Below are 20,143 nucleotides of genomic sequence, written 5' to 3' on the forward strand. Positions count from 1 at the left end.
AATTACAAATCACTGGCAGTCATACTTGGGAATCTTTTTTTTTTTTTTTTACTCCTTCAGTAGGAATAATTTTTTTGAAGATCAAGGGACTGAAGCTCCCTGAGTTGGCCTATTGAGGAAGGAATCATCCCTTGGAATGAATTGTTATACAATTCAAGTATTTGAAGATTGGACATCAAATCCATTTCTCCAGGAATTGGACCAAAGAAATTATTATTTCCTAGGCGAAGTTCTATGAGCTTGGAAAGCTTGGAAATATTTGATGACAATGGTCCTTCGAACAGGTTGTTAGTCAGGTTGAAGTGTGTGAGCTTGCCCAAATTGGTATATGCCAATTCTGGTATTGGGCCTGTCAAATAATTCTGAGACAAGTCAAGGTATGTCAAATTCTGGCAACTTGTTATGAACTCTGGGAATTCAGAAGTGAGTTCATTGAGCATTAAGTTGAGGTGGGTCAAGAAAGGCATGCCTGAAAAGTTGGACCAATCAAGACATACTAAGTAGTTTGCTCCAAGGTCTAAGTACCATACCTTTTGAAGATTGCTGAGTTGATAGGGGATGGTACCATTGAGACTGTTGTTGTAAAGACTAAGATACTGAAGCTCTGTCAACTGTGCTATCTCAGTAGGTATATTTCCTTCGAACTGGTTGTTGCCCAAGTCCAAGTAAGTGAGCATCCGGAGGTTGCCGATGGCTGGTGGTATCGATCCTCCCAGTGTGTTGTTGTTGAGGTCCAAGTGGGTGAGATTATAAAATGAAGTGAAGTCAAATTGGGTAAGTGAGCCAGAGAGGTTTGCATCGGACAGTTTTATTGCTGAGACAGTTCCTGTGGTGTGGCAAACTATGGCTGTCCAGTTGCAAAGATTGTTGAGGTTGGTGGGGTACCATGAATTAAGAGATGAAGAGGGAGAGAGACTGTTTTTCCACTTGATGAGAGCTTCTGCTTGTGTTATTGGAGATGATGTGATCCTCACTGGAAGTAAGGAGAGCAAAAGAATATGAAATAGAAGAAGAGACTCTTGAATGGTTGTCATACCTAGCTTTCTAACTGCTAAGTATACTCTCTTATAACTGATACGAATTCTTGTCACCCCCCATGCCTGGTTATATAGTAAGGTATGAGTTACAGTGCCAACTGACACTTTGTGCAGAATTACAAATCACTGGCAGTCATACTTGGGAATCTCTTTTTTTTTTTTCTTTTTTTTTTTTTCTCCTTCAGTAGAAATATTTTGGATTCTATTCAATTGAATGGAACTTAGCACCATAGAAAGCATGGACAATTCATTTGGGATGCCGTATATGAGACACACCTGTGACTTCTGTAGGCATGTCCCAATTGTATCTTTTTTTTGTTAAAAAAAAAAAAGTTGTAGGACAATACGGACACAGGAGGGACACTTATTATTATTATTATTATTATTATTTTTTCTTTTTAATATTGCTGAGACAGTTCCTGTGGTGTGGCAAACTATGGCTGTCCAGTTGCAAAGATTGTTGAGGTTGGTGGGGTACCATGAATTAAGAGATGAAGAGGGAGAGAGACTGTTTTTCCATTTGATGAGAGCTTCTGCTTGTGTTATTGGAGATGATGTGATCCTCACTGGAAGTAAGGAGAGCAAAAGAATATGAAATAGAAGAAGAGACTCTTGAATGGTTGTCATACCTAGCTTTCTAACTGCTAAGTATACTCTCTTATAACTGATACGAATTCTTGTCACCCCCCATGCCTGGTTATATAATAAGGTATGAGTTACAGTGCCAACTGACACTTGGCAGAATTACAAATCACTGGCAGTCATACTTGGGAATCTTTTTTTTTTTTTTTTACTCCTTCAGTAGGAATATTTTGGATTCTATTCAATTGGATGGAACTTAGTACCATAGAAGGCACAGACAATTCATTTGGGATGCCGTATATGAGACACACCTGTGACTTCTGTACGCATGTCCCAATTGTATCTTTTTTTTGCTAAAAAAGAAAAAGGTTGTAGGACATGACGGACACAGGAGAGACACTTATTATTATTATTATTTTTTCTTTTTATTTTTTATTTTGAACACTTATCTTGTTATCTTTTTTATACTCTTTTGGATCTTATTATTAGTTTGTATTCTAATTTCTAAACATCATTTATTAGTTATGAATTCATTTTATTATCTCTTAAATTAATATACGTTTAACATTATATGAAAAAAAAATGTTTAAAAAATATAAATGAAAATATATTTAATAATTAATTAATATGCATATCTTTGTCGTGTCATGTTCTAATTTTTCAAAAATTGACTTAAAATGATAATTTTAGTTTAAAATGCACGCATGTATAAGTTTAAGTCACGATTTTAGTTTAAAACTCACAAGCGGGTAAGTTTGTGTGTATAAGATTCATTTCCCGTTGCACATATTTCATATTTTTTGCGTCGTACATATTTTTAGAGTCAATGCATATCAATTTGCATTGGTTCAAGCCTCATCAAAATCATCATTTCAATTAGCATTGTGCTCCATTTCAACTGGTTCGAAGCTATTTGTTTGCTACTTTGCTCTCTTGTTTGTTACTGCTATTTTCTTTTCTTTTCTTTTTTTCCTTTTCTTTTCTTATCAGTACCCACTTGTTCTTTTATTTGTACAATATTTACACTGACAGGATTTGAAGTAAAAAATTTCAAGGAATTCGAAATACTGAAGAATGTTAATTTTGCAAAAAAATGACCAAGATTGACCGAAAATCAGACCGTCCAATCAGGATAATTCTAGCTCCATCATGAAGAGAATGAAGCCTTTTTCTTTGTGGCCGCTCATACGTCAAAATCGGTTTTGAATCTCATAAGATATTGTAAAGCAATTAGGTCAACACTCAAATCAGTTTTTTACTAGGTGTTGGAAGAGTGCAACGTGGTCAACAAGCGTCAAAGAACGTCAAGTTTGGGTAAGAATGTCTTTGGAATGTGCATCACACAGGTTCTGATTTATTAAGGATGGTTTATTTATTTATTTATTATTATATTTTACTCAATAAACGATTATTATAGACCATGGACAATGACAACAATCTGTGCTCCTCTAATTTTTAGAACGTGAAGTGGGGACTGATGATGAGCACTTCTCTTAGTGGAATTCTAATTATGAACGTAGAGAATAAATATTCAACTGTAAGAAGACCCCGTGTATTTGTACCTAATTACTTACTCTTGGATACTGAGTGCCCAAATCCCTACTTCACTAGCATTCGGTCCATGAATCATAATTGTGGCTAACTTGACTTGCGGTCCGCGGATAGCACAATGAATTTGAAGCATATTGACTTAGAGAAAGATGTTGAAAGATTAATGGATTTGACATTGAATTCAGGGCTGAACAAGTCTAAACCCAAGTTCTACCGTCATTGAAGGCCTCCAGGAAAGTTAGATTTGGATACAAATTTATCAATGAGAAAATTCCCCAATTGATACCAATTAAACCGAGAGGACCATGTTTGCCTTGCCCAATAGTCCTCCTGCCCAATAGTCCTCCTAACCAATAAATTACAGCCACTTGTTTCAAATGATGATATCAGATCTTTGAAAGCCTGTGACATAGTTTATGTTAGGGGTTTAGGTTTTTTATTTATTTATTATTATTTAAAATTGTTAGGGTTTTGAGATCCGGTTGTGTGAATTAACAAATTTAAGGCCAAGTTACTAATCAGCCAAATTATAAACAATCTTTGCAAAGTGATCAAGACCAATATTGTATAAATAAGATGAACTATGGAAAATCAATCAACACACAATAGAGAAAACCAACGAAATAACTATTTCAAAGTAAAAACCTGTAAAGTAAAAACCACAAGGGGAACCTTCCCAACAAGTTAATCCACTATGATTAGAGAAGTTTTACAATCAAGGGAAAAAAAACTTTTTCTAAACCCTACTACCCATACACAAGTTATAGAGAAAACCTTTCATTGTGTCAGTACATCTAGACTTTTCAATCACATGGACAACTTCACAAATGACACACTGCGGTATGATTGGAACTTCCGACCAACTCTAAGAACTTCTTGAAGGTTTTATTCACAACAACAAGTCTGTGTTAGTGGTATGATTTCATCTTTTTACTAACTAATTTACTTAGAACTCTCTAGTATGGTGAATTTGAGAGAAACTTTGTTACACAACCCTAGCCACACAAATGAAGTGTTTCTCTCTTTGAAAAACCACTCTTGGGATGACTTATGATGTCCCTTTTATATCCCAATAAGTAGGGCTTCAATCAAGCTTGAAACGGACAAGTTATTAGGCATTTCACGTTGTTATGTTTTTTGTTTTCCATAGTCTCAATCTATCGAGTTGGTGTCAAGTTACTATCGAGATGGTGTGGAGCTACTATCAAGGAAACATAAAACTTTGTTGTTCTAGGCTCAATTGATCAGCTAGTATCGAGGTTGGAGTTGAGGCTACTATCAACAACTATCGAGCTGGTATTGAGGTTGCTATCAAGAATGTTGAAATTTCTCTTTTTTGTTCTTTGGCAGTTTTTGTGTCTTTAACTTGATTTCAATTACCAAGATACAGTAAAACTCACACTTTGACACACAATTTGACTCCCAATTTGACATATTTGTTACGGTTTGCACACTAAAATATATGGATCTAACAAAAAATATGACAAAATTCATTTTTGTCTCTCAGTGTATGCGTTCATTGTTGTTTTGGTCGTATTTATATTTTAAAACCGGTAGTTTACACCCTCAACTTTGATAACATATCATTAAAAAAAAATGATCCAATTAATGGGTATTCTTAGGACATTTGTTAATTAACAATTTTAAGAAAGATTTGATATTACTTTCATAGCAAATATATTTTTTTTTAAATGTTAAAAAAAAAATCAGTTTATTTTTTTATTTTGCTATAAAAATTTTCTGAAAAAATTTTCTAAATCAATACTCTTAGGCATCTCAAAACTTTTCCTAAACCCCTCTTTCATTTATAACTGTCAACATTTCTTCTATAACCTCATTAATTTTATTTTTACCCATTATTTCGAATTTTTCATTTTTAATGTGAGAAAATATTCTCTTATACTCACTGTTCTACTCAACAATATTTTCAATCATTTTCAAAGGTGAAAATAGAAGTGATTAAATAGATTTGAAAGAGTGAAGATGAAAAGAAAAAAAAATTGATGATCTGAACAAAAATAAAAGAAAATTGTGTTGTTGCGTTGTTGGTGTCGCCCTCAGCTCAGAAATCCCACCAGCTACATTGAAATCCCAAATTGCCGCCACCTGATTTAGTCAGTTAAATCATCAAACCAATATAAAGTATCTAGATTATCTCTAAATTTCTTAACAGCTACATGCATTGAAAATGTTTGGAATAAAAACACAATCTGAGTGTAGCCATATCATGCTAAAATATTTGGCCTCTCTTGCTTATTTGATATTATGGAGTACTTGTTGAAATATTCTATATAACAACAGCATTGTGTTTTCTTGTTCTTAACCTCCCTTCCTTTGTAGTGCTTTTTAGCTATGCATGTTGTTGTTTGGGTCTGATGCATACACTGTTTGACATATAAAAACATATGTAGAATCCATGTGTTTTTCTTCCACTAGTCCCCAGTAGTTTGGCACATCCATGTGTCCTATATTTTGCGCATTATTGGTCACCAATTCATCCTCACTTGTCTTTATTTTATGCAGTTTACAAAGTGGCTTGATTTTATTGTTTAGTAGGGGATTGAAAGTTTACGATCCATAGTTTAGGGGGGACAAAATACACTTAACCCAAGAAGAAATTACTAGACCCTTCTTCTTAAGCATTTTCATTTATGATATGAAAGGTGACATCCATAAGTAATTTGATTTGTATTAGCCCTTGCAGTAAATCATAAAAAGAACTACAAAACAAATTATCCAGTCAAAATCTTTACATAAGTATTAGAACCATTTTTGAGCTAAAACTGTCACTAGAAACTTATTTCTCTTCAAGATGACAGTAGATAAAAGGAAGAACATTAGATAGTCTTCATATTTATTAAAGAAAATAAAGTCAACTGTTGTAACAAATAGGACACATCACATGATGAGTAATATGTACTAGATTTTGTTGGCAAATCATTTTGGACATAGACCGCTTGAAGAAGAACGCAACGATTGAGTGGACCAAGTAGAGAATTTGGGATTTGTCACTTGGTTTAGATCCTATAACAGACTTAACCCTTATGCAGAGGTTTATGCACCAAACATTGTTGTGCATATTGCCTTGAAAGTCCTAGACACGAATCTGTGGTATCTAGATAGAGGCTGATCTAGGTACATGACTAGGGATAAATCCCTTTTTAAGACCTTAGAGAAAATCTTCAAAGAACACCAAAACATTATTTACAACAAAATCTTAGAACTCTAGCTTGGAAACTCTAAAACTTATAGAAAATCTGCCCATATTTCTGCAAAACACTAAGTTTGTTAGGATCATCAGCCAATCCAAAACCAATCATAATCTTTGTTTATGCAGTTTGTGTATCTTTTTCTTTTGAATGTTTGATCTTGTGTGATCATCCAATTATTTCATAAACACGTTTGTCTATAATGATATGGGCTAATTTAGGATCAAAGCAAGCTAGATTTACTTTATTTAGTTTGAATGTTCATAGGTTACTCTTACGATTTTCACATGCTAAAAAACTCTTTTTCAAAATCCTAGATACAAGGCCTATTTGGTAGTGGCTTTTAAACAGCAGTTTTCATTATTTAAACAACAATAACACTTCTGACATGTATTTCTATAACATTCAAACATGTATTTTCACAACACTGAAAACTGAACAGCAATACTTAAACACTGCTACCAAATGGACCCCTAGATCTTTCTTCTATGAATGACATTATAAGGTTGAATTTTATCAACCATTTTGTTAGCTTTATTCCGTGCTAATTTGTTTGTAATTTAGCATTTAGAAACCTTGTATTTAGATAGGAATCATGTAAGGGTAGTGTGTGAGAGAGTGTGAAGAAAAACTCAAAAGTGTGCAACTCAGTAGGGCCTCGCAACTGGATATCGCGGCTGGCTCACAGCTTGCAAGTCGCCAAAAGAGGCACACGTGTGAAGCATGCAGAGGAGCTAAAGAGTCAAGCCAGCTAGAGCATTACAGGACAAAACTTCCAGTCTGGTCAGGCCGTTAGCTCACAGCTCAGTCAAGTCGCAAGGCCAAGTCGCCAGACCACTCTATTTGGGAAAAACTAACATTTCGCATTCTAAACACACACCAGTATAAATACCCCTTATACTCACGAAATGTAGAGAGCTTCCAGAGAGATTTTTGAGAGAGAAACCCTAGAGAAAAACAAGATTGACTCATCCACAATTTTCATCCTTTGATTCTCTAAATTCCTCTACTTTTACCCTCTCCATTGTTACATTCTTGAGAGGTACATTAGCCAAATCTTTTTCTCACCACACCCATATCTGTGAGAATATTATTTGGTACTTGGAAAGCAATTAGGATGGACCAATTGATATTGATTGATGCTATAGGCTATAGCGGGGTTCGGTAAGCTAAAGAAGACAAATGTTCGGCGTAACTTCATTGGAGCAAGTAGCTTGGAGGGCTTAGGTACACTGGGTAGATTAGGCTTAGAGGGTCTTCTGCGGTTCATGTATCCCAACTTTATTTTTTAGTGGATTATTGACCACTTGGAGGACGGCAGAGGTTTTACGCCGAGGACTTCGATTTTTTCTTCAATAACACATTGCTATGTTGTCTTTGTGTTTGCATCTCTCTTCCCTTAATCTTTGCCATTTAATTTCTGCTGTGGTTGTAATATTATTTGGTTTAGATTGTTTTATCAATTCTAATTTAGCTTATTTTCATATTCCGCACATACATTGTTTGTTAATAAACTTGAATTGGTAATTTGTATTTTGGGGGTCTAAATATTCAAAGGTGTTTTACACATATTTTGAACATTCAATTGGTATCAGAGTGGGTGCACTTGCTGTACCCCGTTTGAGATGGACCGGTCTCAATCTTTAAATGTTCCACCATATTTTGATGGTAGCAACTATGCCTTTTGGAAAGTCCGGATGAAGGCATTCTTGTGTTCAATTGATGATATTGTTTGGGATGCAGTAGATGTAGGATGGACTAGACCGGAGGCCACTAAATCCACTTGGGATAAGGCAACACTTACGGCAGCTAACACTAACAGTAAAGCTTTGAATGCAATTTTCTATGGTGTTTCTCCAGATGAGTTTCACAGAATTTCTCACATAACAATGGCCAAGGAGGCGTGAAAGATATTAGAGACCACCTATGAAGGCAAGAAGAAGGTGAAAGATACTAAGTTGTAGATGCTTACAATAATTTTATTTTGCCACATCAACTTCAATGTGTCACGTGTACATGCCATCTGCCACGTAAGCATTTTTCGTTAATTACTTAACGGCAGAAACCAAATCGACTACAAGTTAAAAATAATAGAAATCAAATTGACTGTTGCTAAAATTTAGGGATCAAAATAATATTGTTGCCCAAATATTTTTGAAAATTTTGGTGGTGCTTGCCATTAGTCCAAAAGCTCCAAACCTCAATGGTAAATTTAATATTTTACTCAATAAAAAATCATCATAGACCATGGACCACAATCCGTGCACCTCCAAATTTAAAACGTGAAGTGAGGCTGAAGAGCACTCCTCTTAGTGGAATTCTAATTATGGATGTACAATATTCAATGGTAAAAAAATAATAATAAAATAAAGATAAAATAATATACTTACCAAATTCCACATGGGTTGTGAGTGCTCTAATTCCTACTTCACTGGTCCAGGAGCCTTGTATCTATCGAATTATCCCCAAAAAAAAAAATTATAATAAAAAATCCCTAATTCACTAACATTCAGTCCATGAATGATAACGTTGAAAAAAAAAAAATGATAATGGAGACTATATTTACACGTTGAGAGCACAATAAATTAGCGTATTGACATATGTTAAAATATTATTGGATTTGGAATTATGATTGTCCAAGTCTTAGGCCTGTCCACGGGTTGGGTCAAATTTGGGTTTGCGCTCAACCCGCATCCTACCTGACTAGATCAGGTGGATGAAATCTTAACCCACCGTCGATCGAGAGGATGATTGGATTGGGCAAGTTGGAACTGGTCACAGGCAGGGGGCAGGTCGATCAGGATCGAATGACGAGAATCTAGCATGGAAACAGTAGGAATCTGGCATGAAAACGCAGAAAAAATGGCCAAGATCTTTGAGGTCTCACCAGATCTGGCCCAATCTAGGGCATTTTCGGTAATATCTAGACTAGATTCGATGAAATCTCACCAAGATCTTGATGAAAATGGTCTAGATCTCACTGGACCTACCAAATATCGCCAGAAATTGTGTGGGTTGGTGGATCGGGTTGATTAGATTTTGGAGAAGGAAAACCGACATCCGACCCGCCAAACTTGAGTTTTGGAGGAACAAGTCGTCGACTACCCAAGAAGCCAATTCGATCAGCGGTGAGTCGAGTATGGTCGGCGGCAACAGGTGGGTCGAGTTGGCTGGGTCTCTAGACAACCCTACCAAGTCCAAATCCAAATTCGACCTCATGGTTAAAAACGAAACCGGACCAACCAACCCGATTGGTTCAACCAGGAATTGAGCATTAATTTGGTCCGAAAAATCCCTAAATCCGGTCAAAAAGGAGCTAAAATTGGTCAAAAACTAGGTTAAACTGAGAACTAGAATGAAAAATGGTTTTCCCCAGTCCGGTTTTTAAAACCATGTTCAACCTTAAAGGTCTTCAGGAAAGTTAATTTGGATACAAATTTGATCCATGGAGAAATTGAAATTAAAATTCCCCCAATTGACCCCAAGTTTTATTTTCAAATTTTTAATTTGTGATGTACTTTTGTATTAAAATATCATCTCTTCTCTCGTATGTGTCAAATAAACTCCAAGATCACTTTAACACAAGGGCGGTGCCACGCACTCTTCAAGGGTTCAAATGAACCCCCTAACTTCAATTATATATATATATATATATATATATATTACTAGTTTAACTTAATCTATAAATTTATATTATACGCATGTGCTTGGTTGGCTAATACTAATTGTGTGTGCATATAAATATAATATACTTTATATTATATAATAATTAGAAAATAGAGAGGATGTTTTACTTGTGTGTGTATTGTTTTCATGTTTATAATAACTTTTTCTTATAAAGTTAGTGATTCATGAAAAAAAAAAAAAAAAAGTAGTAAAACTAGTAATTGTTCAACCATTTGATTGATTAAGTAGACATTTAGTTATTATTTTGTATGGATGAATATGCTATGTGGGTTAATAATTAATACAATGCCAATGAGTTGAGTTTATTCATTTAGTTTAAATTATTTTTATAAAAACAATGACAAATAGATAATGACAACTACATTAAAATAAAATTGTTATACAAACTTTAAAAAAAAAAAAAAAAAAGGCCACAACTACCCACATCTATATCTATATATATCTAAAAGCTGAAGCATATCATTTATTATTGTTACGTTCCAGTTGAGCCACATTAGTGTCCACGTCATTATCATTTTTCTTTCTAATTTTCCTATAATTTTTTTTTAACATTTACTTTTTTTTTAATATTTACATTTTTTTCTAACATTTCCCTATCCCTTACCTTTTCATCTCCCCGCAATCCTCTACATTAATATCACTTTACATCTCCCCACTATCCTCTACCTAAATATCACTCTTCATATTTCCTTTCATCTTCCTTTTTTTTTTTTTTTTTTTTTTTTTTTTTGTCCTTTCTTATTCACACTCTTACTATAAATTTGTCATTTTCTCTTTCTATTCTTTACATACTTTTCCCTCACAAAAAAAAAAAAAAAAAAAAAAAAGGCTCTCTCTCTCTCTCTCTCTCTCTCTCTCTCACAATTTTTTGGTGATTTTTTTTATTTTTCTTGCTTCTCTACTTTAGGTTGATAAATTGTTGTGTTTTTTAGAACTTTATATTAAGTTGATGCGATTTAGTTTTGTGATTTAAGTTTTTTTTTCTCTTTAATTGTTAGTTTTATTACATGTGTTTTTCTTTAAATTCTTTGTTTGGTTGCTTTGAATTCACCTATGTAGTTGTTCTATATATGTTATTTTTGTACAACATGACATTTGTTCTAGGAGATTCCTTTTAGACTTGATACGTTATCTTTTCATTTGATTTTTTTTCTCTCCTCATGTGCTGTGATTGACTTCTAACAAAAACTATTCTATTTATATATTTAGAAATCTATTTCTTCTTAATTCCAAACATTTAAATTTTGTATAGGCCATGGATTCTATTGAGCAATTAATATGAAAAATAAAATAAAAGTGAAATAAATTCTACAATAATTTGCTTTTTAGGGATCGAATCTCTAAGTTATGCATTGTTCCTAAAAGTAGTGTGAGAGAAACTAATGTTTGGTCTATCTATATAACTAATGTTTCTAATATTTTGAAAGTTTGCAGAGCATATACCCCACTAATTAGGCAATCTAAATCATTTGGATTAAAAATCAATTGTAACATAAGGAACAAAGGGTTTATAATGCATTTATGTTCTCCTCATATCATGATAAATCTGAGTAGTTGAATAATATTGTTGTTTAATTTACCACTACTACATATTTTTCCTAAAAGCTACATACCATCGATCGTAACACCAACTGGATATTTCAAAGTTCATTCGCATGATTACTTTGCTATGTGTTGAGTTGAAACATTGTTGGGAAATGATGTACTTTAGATTGTATGTGTAGCCTCTTGACTTGTAAAGGTTAAGTACTAATTTATGCTAAGTTTTTGTTATTGATATTCTTTAGAGCTATAATAGTTGATAGGTCTAATGAGGCTTCATTAATTTATGCGAGGCTTTAATTTCACCTAAATGACAAGCAATAAAACAAGACAATTCATGTTTAGCTTTCAGGTTTATTCTTTTTTTCTTTTTTAAAAGCTTAGCTTTCTGGTATCCACCAATTCATTTTGTTAACTCAACATCATAAAGTAACTTTAATTTAGTTATATGGATAGGGTTTATCATTTTTCATGTTGCCAAAAAAATAAAATAAAATAAATAAAAATTCAAGCTAACATTAATAACAACTACTACGATTGACCATTTAAATTCTGTCATATCCTCCATGTCATTAAATTATTAATATTTTCTCATTTTTTTATTTTTTTAAAAAATGAAACATATAATTTTTCAAATAAATACAAATAAATAAAAGTTTCCTTATAAAATTGTACTCATTTTTTTTTTTTTTTTTTTTACATTTACACTTTCTTCAACATTTCTCATTCCTTTCACATTTTCATTTCCCCACTACCGTTTACCTTAATATCACTCTTCATCTTTCTCTTTATCTTCATTTATTTTGGTTCTTCTTATTCTTATCCTCTTATTATAAAATTTTCATTATCTTTTCTATTTTATATTTCTATGCATAATTTTCCCTTTCAAAAAAGGTTATTTCTCTCCCTCAATTTTTTGTTGGATTTTTTTATTTTTCTTGCATCTGTGTTTTAAGTTATTAATTTTTTATATTTTTAAGAACACTACTTTGAGTTGATGCAATTTAGTTTTGTGTTTTAAGTTTTTTTCTTTTTTGTTCTCTCTGATTGTTAAATGTTGTTCTATTGCATTATAAAGAATATAATATTATTCTATTACATAACATCAGTTGGATAATTTTACCATATAAGAATTTTACATGAGTTATATAGACTAAAGTAAAACAACAATAATAATAATAATAATAATAATAATATATTTATGAGATAATTCTAAAAAAATTACAAAGCGCAATGTGCAGGTGTGCGACTAGTTAGTAATAAATAATGATAGCTGAACTATCATGTGATGATTTCAAAATTCAAAAACCCATAGAAAAAAAATTGTAAAACTTCATGTATTTTGTTTAATTTAAGTTTCTTAATGACCCTTAAAAAAAATGTCGGAAACCGCCATTACTTTAATGTCGTGCATGCTAGGCACTTTAAGGTTAAAAAAACATATAGACAAAATTCTTTTTTGTCTCTCTTTTGTAGTTTTTGTGGTCATTTTGGTCCTTTGTATGTTGCAATTGTCAATTTACACCCTCAACTTTGATAGCACACCCAATATGACCCTTCCATTCATATATGTTAACGTTTTTCCATTAACGTCACTAATGTTATTTTTATCCGTTATTAAGACATTTCTTAAATCGATTAAAAACAAATTGATCTGAACAAAAACATAAGAGAACGTGATAAAAAGTGGTGATATTTACCAACAAAAAAGAGAGGTGATAGTAAGGTATTTTTTGACACATGAAAATTAGAAAAAGAAAAAAAGAAAAAAGAAAAGAAAAGGAAATTATATTTTACCACTTTAAACTATATACCAGATTACATTTTGTACTTTAAACTTTTCAAATGCTCATTTTGCACCATAAACTATCACATTTTACATCCCACTGTTACTTTTGCAGTTATGATAGACGGAATCCTACTGCACATGCATCTTGTTTAGGTGGAACAAAATTAAAAGACAAAAAACACCCTCCTTCAAAATCAAAAGCCCATTTTTTTCCAGCTCTCTTTGTTGCGTGCGTGCCCATACCCAGCCAGCCTCTCCCCAGATTCAAATTCTTGCAAAAGATTTTAATCTAGATTTCTGCAACGTAAAAAAAATGTTATCAAACCAGATTTACTCTTACATGACGTTCAATAATGATTATGTTATTGCGTGCTCAAATAAAGAACATATTAAGGGATAGGACAAAATTTAAGTGAAATACCTTAGATGTTGTTCCTTAGGTTCCCCTCTTAAGATTCAGCCATATGATTACTTAACTTAAAAATACACTTCTATCCCATAAAAAAAAATTCACATGGCAAAATTTTAAAAATGAAATCTAAGGAATAACACCTAAGTACTGTATTTAAGTCTTGCTCTAAGAAATAAGCTCAAAACACAGCAAAAGCCAATTGTAATGATAGTCATGTTTATGTAGGCCACAACGCCATTTATGAGATACTAGGCTGCTATGACTCGTTCTGATCCTATTGAACGGTCTCTATACAACTTGTCCAAAATCTTTGCTCAAGGTCAAAATCATTTGGGAATTTAAGGTTTACACTAATCTGAATTTTGGGGAGAGGCTGGGCAGTGGGCATGAAGAATGGTGTTTTTGTCTTTTAATTTTGTTCCACTTAAGCAAGATGCATGCATGCGCGTGTCATGCACAATAGAATTCCGTCTAACATAATAGCAAAAGTAACGACAGGGTATAAAGTGTGATAAGTATGATAATTTAGAGTGCAAAGTATGCATTCAAATAATTTATAGTATAAAGTGTAATCTAGTGCATAATTTAAGCCTTTTGGGTGATAAAGAGTAATTTCTCAACCAAAAAAAGATATGGTTCTACACTTCTACCAACACTCACCCCGCTAAAATAGAGAGTCAAGTTGTATTTACCAGGATTTTTTGGAGGGAAATTCCCTTTTTCAATTTTCATCAATTTCAACCTCTCAAATCTCATATTTTTTCCTCTCTCACATAAGCACAAACTCTTCTCTTATTTTTTTAAATCTTTCTCTTTCAACAATCGCTCATTGAATTCAGTCATTGGCAACACTGGCGATAATATTTTCCCCAATAATGAAGGTTGAACTGGTTATTAAATATTAGGAACTTAGGTTAAGAACAATATGGTGATTATGTTTTTGGCATAGAAGTATATGCTATGTGCAATGTTCCTTTTAACCAACATCTCCAGTGAATTTGACAAATACTTCCAATACTGTATATATATTTTTCACATAATTTCATAAGTTTTTGTTTATATATATATATATATATATATATTTTCCCCTTTTCCACGCCCCTTTCCTCCTAATGGGTCATTGGCTTATTGGGTCATTTAATTAATGAAATTCTATGTATCTTATATTACAAGAATGTTACATTACAATTTGGTATGAAACATCAAGCAAATTAAATGTCTCCTAATTGTAGTGGTTCCATAGGTTGGATTTAGTTACAAATCATCATCAGACTGAACTTATTTCTAAGCAATGTCACTTCCAGTACGTGCGCGAAAATTTCTAATACTGAACTTCAAAGTCTCATCCTTCATGAACTTGATCTATAATGTATTTTATCTCCTTGTTTCATCTTAGTTATATCCTTCTTTAGGTTTCGAATTGTACTATTTAAAGTGCGACAAATCAAAGAAGGTCATGAAATCGATATTGTCAAGCCAACTCTTAGAAATTGTGCTTACCTATGACCTTGCGTATTAGATGTTTGATTTTGTGAGAATAGGTGGATTGCTTCATCCTGTTATTTTAAATTTTCTCCTTGAATATACAATGACTATTGTTGCACCATAGATTGGGTTTAGTTTTTGAATTGATAGTTGTCCAATTCTTCCAAAACTTATTTTAGAATATGCAATGACTATTGTTGCACCACCACAGACTCTTTTTAGCTGAGTCTCTCTGGTTTAAAAACTGGAGAACTTCATTCATATTTTGATATTGATTAGTCTAAATTTATATTTTATTCTTGCATGATCAGCCTTGGTGAAGTGTAAATTGAATATCCCAAATCAGATTTCAGAAACCTATGTTTACCTATGACCTATGTGATAGATGTCGTGTTTACGAAAAATTCTTAGGAACTCCTAGAATATAGTGAAACGGTAATTCCTCTTCTCACATTTATGGTTCATGGTGGACTTCACCATAAATTTGATTAGTAGACCTCACTATAAATGTAAGAAGAGGGAGTATCATTCTCTTGATTATTGGGAAACTTTGAATATTAATTAGTCATTATTAAATCTAGATGAGTCAGAAGATTGTACATGTTTCCCTAACGGTTCCTTTCTTCATAGTAACAAGAGGGTGCTAGAAATTGATCGTGTTGTTGCTTTTAAGATTTCAAGCACATAATGGTTTTGGAGGAAGTTTCTTATGTATTAGAAATTTTAAGCTTTTAAGTTTTTTTTTTTTTTAACTGCTTTTGAGGAATTATATGAGATTTTTGTTTTAAGTATAAATTTTTTTTTTTTTTTTGATACCAAATAAGGGAGATTACAAAAAGGCTGGATTAAACCAGCAAAGTTTAAGAGGCATTATAGTTGCCTGTCTAGCTATATTACATAAGGACTGACACAGCACGTGAGGGACAAAGATCATGTTACAGAGGAATCCATTTAGAACAAGAAAATTGATGTCAGCAAGTCTAACATTGTCTTGCCCATCAGAAGCTCTTCTAGAGTTGAAGACTTTGACAAAGCCTCTGCAATCACTTAGAAACAAAACATGATGAAGAACATGATTTTCTGCAATGAGACAAGCTTTCACCATAGCTTCAAGCAAAACTCCAGGTGCTGTTCTTGCCAAACTATTATTAACACCAAAAAACATACAGTCTCCCTGTGTGTTTACAGCTTCATATACATAGGCCCTTCTATTCTTCTTCTTGTTTCTAAAACCAGCAACTTTGATGATTAATTGCCAGGGTCCTGCAGCTGATTGGGTTGGTTGTTCAGGTCTACTTGAGGGCAAGTTTGAGTTTTGTTGGTTGGAGAATGCATTACTGTACTTGCAAGACAAAGTTTGAACCGTGAGAATTACTTTCATAGGATTAGGAGATATACCTTCATGAACCACTTGGTTCCTATGGTTCCAAATAGTCCACAAAATGATGAAAAGGGATTGCAGATAATTCATGAAGCCAGGATCCTTGTAATTGTGGTTAGTAATAACAATAGATAACCAATGTTGAATGGAGACATTGCTGAAGTCAGAAGAATGGATTCCCAAGGTTGAACCATGCCAACAGGCCCTAGAGAAAGGGCAGAGGAGAAAGAGATGGTACTAGTTTCCTCATGATCATTACAGAATGGACATGTGGAATCAATAGAAATTCCTCTTTGCTTAAGGTTGGAAAGGGTGGGAATACTGTCATGTAGCAATTTCCACACAAAAGTATTAATCTTCAAAGGGGTTTTCACTTTCCAAACCTTGTACCAAACCTCCTGGTTTCTAAAAACTTGTTGGGGTGGGGGCAAGTGCTCTGAATTGAGCAACTCATAGGCTATCCGGACCTTATACTCTCCATCACAGGAATGCCTCCAGACCAGCTTATCTGAGACAGACTTGGTTCTAGAAATGGGTGTTTGCAAGTTTGTCTAGCCACAAGATGAGGGTATAGAGATCTGACCAAATCATGGTTCCAGGAAGCAGAATTGTGATCAATTAAGTCTCCTACAGTACCAGTTGGAAGTCTATGGTCATGAAGATTGAGAGAAGGGCAATGAAACCAATCTTTATGCTGGAGAGGAATGTTGTACCCATCCCCCACCCACCAAGTTCCTTCTCTCAATATTGGATGGTTTTGCTTAATGATGTTTCTCCATACCCAGGAGTAGTGGAGCTTAGGACAGCAATCCAATAAGGAATCATGGTTTTAAAGGATTTAAATCCAAGCCCTTCAAATCTCTTAGGTTGGCAGACTCTTTCCCAATTCAGCAAGTGAAATTTCTTTTCACCAGTCTCATGTCCCCACCAAAAAGCTCGGATAATAGAATCCATTTTACTGCAAATGGATTCAGGTACCTTAAAGCAAGCAAAAGTATAAAGAGGGAGGGATTGAAGCACAGAAGAAATGAGTGTAGTCCTGCCAGCTTGGGATAAAAGTCTGGCTTTCCATCCTTGAAGTTTTGATTGAAGTTTATCAACCAAAAATTGAAAATCTGCACATCTATTACCTTTCAACACAAAATTCATACCAAGGTATTTAGTAGGATTCTATACAAGATTCACTTGAAGAGTTGAGGCAAGAAGTTCTTGGTCAGCAACATCCATATTTGGGGAACAATACAGGTTAGATTTGGCTAAATTGATTTTCAGACCAGAAAGTGAGCAATACCAATCCAAAATATCAATCAAAGTTGTCACTGACTTCTCTTCCTTTTTGAAGAAAAGAAGAGAGTCATCTGCAAAAAGGAGATGGGTGAAGGACAACCCATTCCTACCAACTTTAACACCTTGTAATTGTTTATGACTTTCAGCTTGTAATAAGGTAATAGAGAAAATGTTAGCACAAAAAAGAAAGAGGTAGGGAGAGAGAGGGTCTCCCTGTCTTAATCCTTGGGAAGGCTTGAAAGAGGATGTTGAATTGCCATTAACAAGCAAAGTGTAGTTAACAGATGTCACACACTCCATAATCCACTGAATCCATCTATTCTCAAACTTCATGACAGTCAAAACAGCCTTAAGGAACATCCAGTCTACCCTATCATAAGCCTTACTCATGTCAATCTTAAGAGTTCCAAAATTGGCTTTCCTGGCTTTCTTCTTTCTAAGAACATCAATTATTTCATGGGCAATGAGTATGTTATCAGTAATGATTCTTCCTTTAATGAAGGCATTCTGAAAAGGAGTAATGAGGCTGTTCATAATGGGTTTGAGCCTATTAACCATAATTTGGGAGATGACCTTGTAAATGACATTACAAAGGCTAACAGGCCTAAAATGAGAAACCTCATTAGGGAAAGGAACTTTGGGAATGAGGGTTATGAAGGTATGATTGAGAGGTTTAAAAAGAGACCCAGAGTGAAAAAAGGCTTGGACAGTTTTAATGACATCCATTTTCACAATATTCCAAAAATTTTGAAAAAAGAAAGTTGGGAGACCATCAAGCCCAGGTGCTTTGTGTGAACCAAGTTGGAAAATAGTATTTTCAATCTCAGCAGGAGTGATGGGCTTATTAAGAAGGAGTATGTGCTGGTCAGAAAGAGAAGGGGCAGGTAAGGCTTGCAGCTCTTGAACAACACTATGAAAGTTAGCTTGAGATTTGTTTTCAAAGCAATTTTTAAAATGCTCCACCAAGATGGTCTCGATCTCCATCTGATCCTCTTTTGTATTACCAGCAGAGTCTTTAATCTATTAAATCCTTTTTTTAGCTCTTCTTTGTCTAACAACAGTCTGAAAGTATTTGGTGTTCTTGTCCCCTTGAAGAATCCACTAGGTTCTAGCTTTTTGTGCTCACATCATCTCTTCTCTATCTAGAAGTTCTTCTAGTTCACCCCTAAGGAGTCTTTCCTTTCTAATATCCTCAACAGACCCAATAGAATTTTGGATTTGTTGTAGCTGAGCCTGTTTCAACTTAATTTCATAATCTACCTTCCCAAACACAAATTTGTTCCAATTCCTAGCAGATTTTCTAACACTTAAGAATTTTGCCCACAATTGTGCAGCTCTTGACCCTACTAAATTAGACACCCAAGCTTGTCAAATCATACTCTCACAGGATGGGTGAGTAGTCCACATATGCTCAAATCTAAAGGGTCTATGTCTAAAAGGGGTGAGAAATTCAAAGTCCAAAATAATTGGCCCATGATCAGATCTAATTATGGGAAGGTTTCTAAGGGAGTAACAAGGATACATGTTGATCCACTCAACAGTAGCAAAAGCCTGATCAAGTCTTTCCATGATGAATTCATTATCCTCCCTATTATTCATCCAAGTGTACTGTTGTCCAGAAGCAGCTAGATCACAAAACAAGAGATCAGAAATTACTTTTTGGAAGAGAAAAGCCCCACTAATGCTACCTTGAGTGAAGGAAAATTTATCAACCCAGCTAAGAATTTGGTTAAAATCCCCAATGCATAACCAGCTAACATGGGAAGAAGCTTTAAGAGAGGAAAGTTGCTGCCAAACCTCCTCCTTTCGAGCTAATTTAGGATGTCCATAAACAAAGGTAATGGAAACTGGTTTGCCCTTATTCTCCAGGGGATCAATATGAATAATGTGATTGGAAACAAGCTGAACCTTAAGACTAGGTCTATCCATCTAGGCTAGAATTAGACCTCCACTCAATCCCACTCTAGGAACTTCCAAACCATCAGAAAAACCACATCTAGTCCACACATCTCTACCATTACCTTCCACTAATTTAGTTTCCATAAGAAAAATGATGTTAGGTTTAAACTCTTGGGCTTTTTGCTGGCACTGTGAAATTGCAGAGGATTTGCCCGAACCTCTACAGTTCCAACATAAGATCCCCATGGTTGTTGGGGAAGCTGATTAAGGTCAGCTTCCCAA

The 20,143-nt window shown here is 34.0% G+C and overlaps 2 protein-coding genes across 2 annotated transcripts; both read right to left on the minus strand.

Annotated features, from left to right (window-relative positions):
• Window positions 1–56: 56 nt before the first annotated feature.
• LOC136062091 (probable inactive leucine-rich repeat receptor kinase XIAO) lies at window positions 57–16,765 on the minus strand. The gene is made up of 2 exons (XM_065760759.1): window positions 16,234–16,765; window positions 57–973 (listed from the first exon to the last, which is right to left on the minus strand). Exons 1-2 carry the CDS (start codon window positions 16,763–16,765, stop codon window positions 57–59), a joined length of 1,449 nt encoding a protein of 482 aa, XP_065616831.1.
• Window positions 16,766–19,084: 2,319 nt separating this feature from the next.
• LOC111990365 (uncharacterized) lies at window positions 19,085–19,891 on the minus strand. The gene is made up of 2 exons (XM_024022142.1): window positions 19,477–19,891; window positions 19,085–19,305 (listed from the first exon to the last, which is right to left on the minus strand). Exons 1-2 carry the CDS (start codon window positions 19,889–19,891, stop codon window positions 19,085–19,087), a joined length of 636 nt encoding a protein of 211 aa, XP_023877910.1.
• Between the last annotated feature and the right edge of the window lie 252 nt (window positions 19,892–20,143).

This window comes from Quercus suber, unplaced genomic scaffold, assembly GCF_002906115.3.
Source record: "Quercus suber isolate HL8 unplaced genomic scaffold, Cork oak 2.0 scaffold_381, whole genome shotgun sequence".
Lineage (NCBI taxonomy): Eukaryota > Viridiplantae > Streptophyta > Magnoliopsida > Fagales > Fagaceae > Quercus > Quercus suber.

Bases quoted from the DNA above. Each gene is read 5' to 3' on its own strand.
- LOC136062091 (XM_065760759.1), bottom strand. From the start codon at position 16,765: ATGAATTATCTGCAATCCCTTTTCATCATTTTGTGGACTATTTGGAAC. The intron at 974-16,233 runs GTAACATGATCT...CCTTACTTCCAG, and splicing joins TGTTCTAAATGGATTCCTCT to TGAGGATCACATCATCTCCA.
- LOC111990365 (XM_024022142.1), bottom strand. From the start codon at position 19,891: ATGGATAGACCTAGTCTTAAGGTTCAGCTTGTTTCCAATCACATTATT. The intron at 19,306-19,476 runs GTTACTCCCTTA...CTAATTTAGTAG, and splicing joins GTGGATCAACATGTATCCTT to GGTCAAGAGCTGCACAATTG.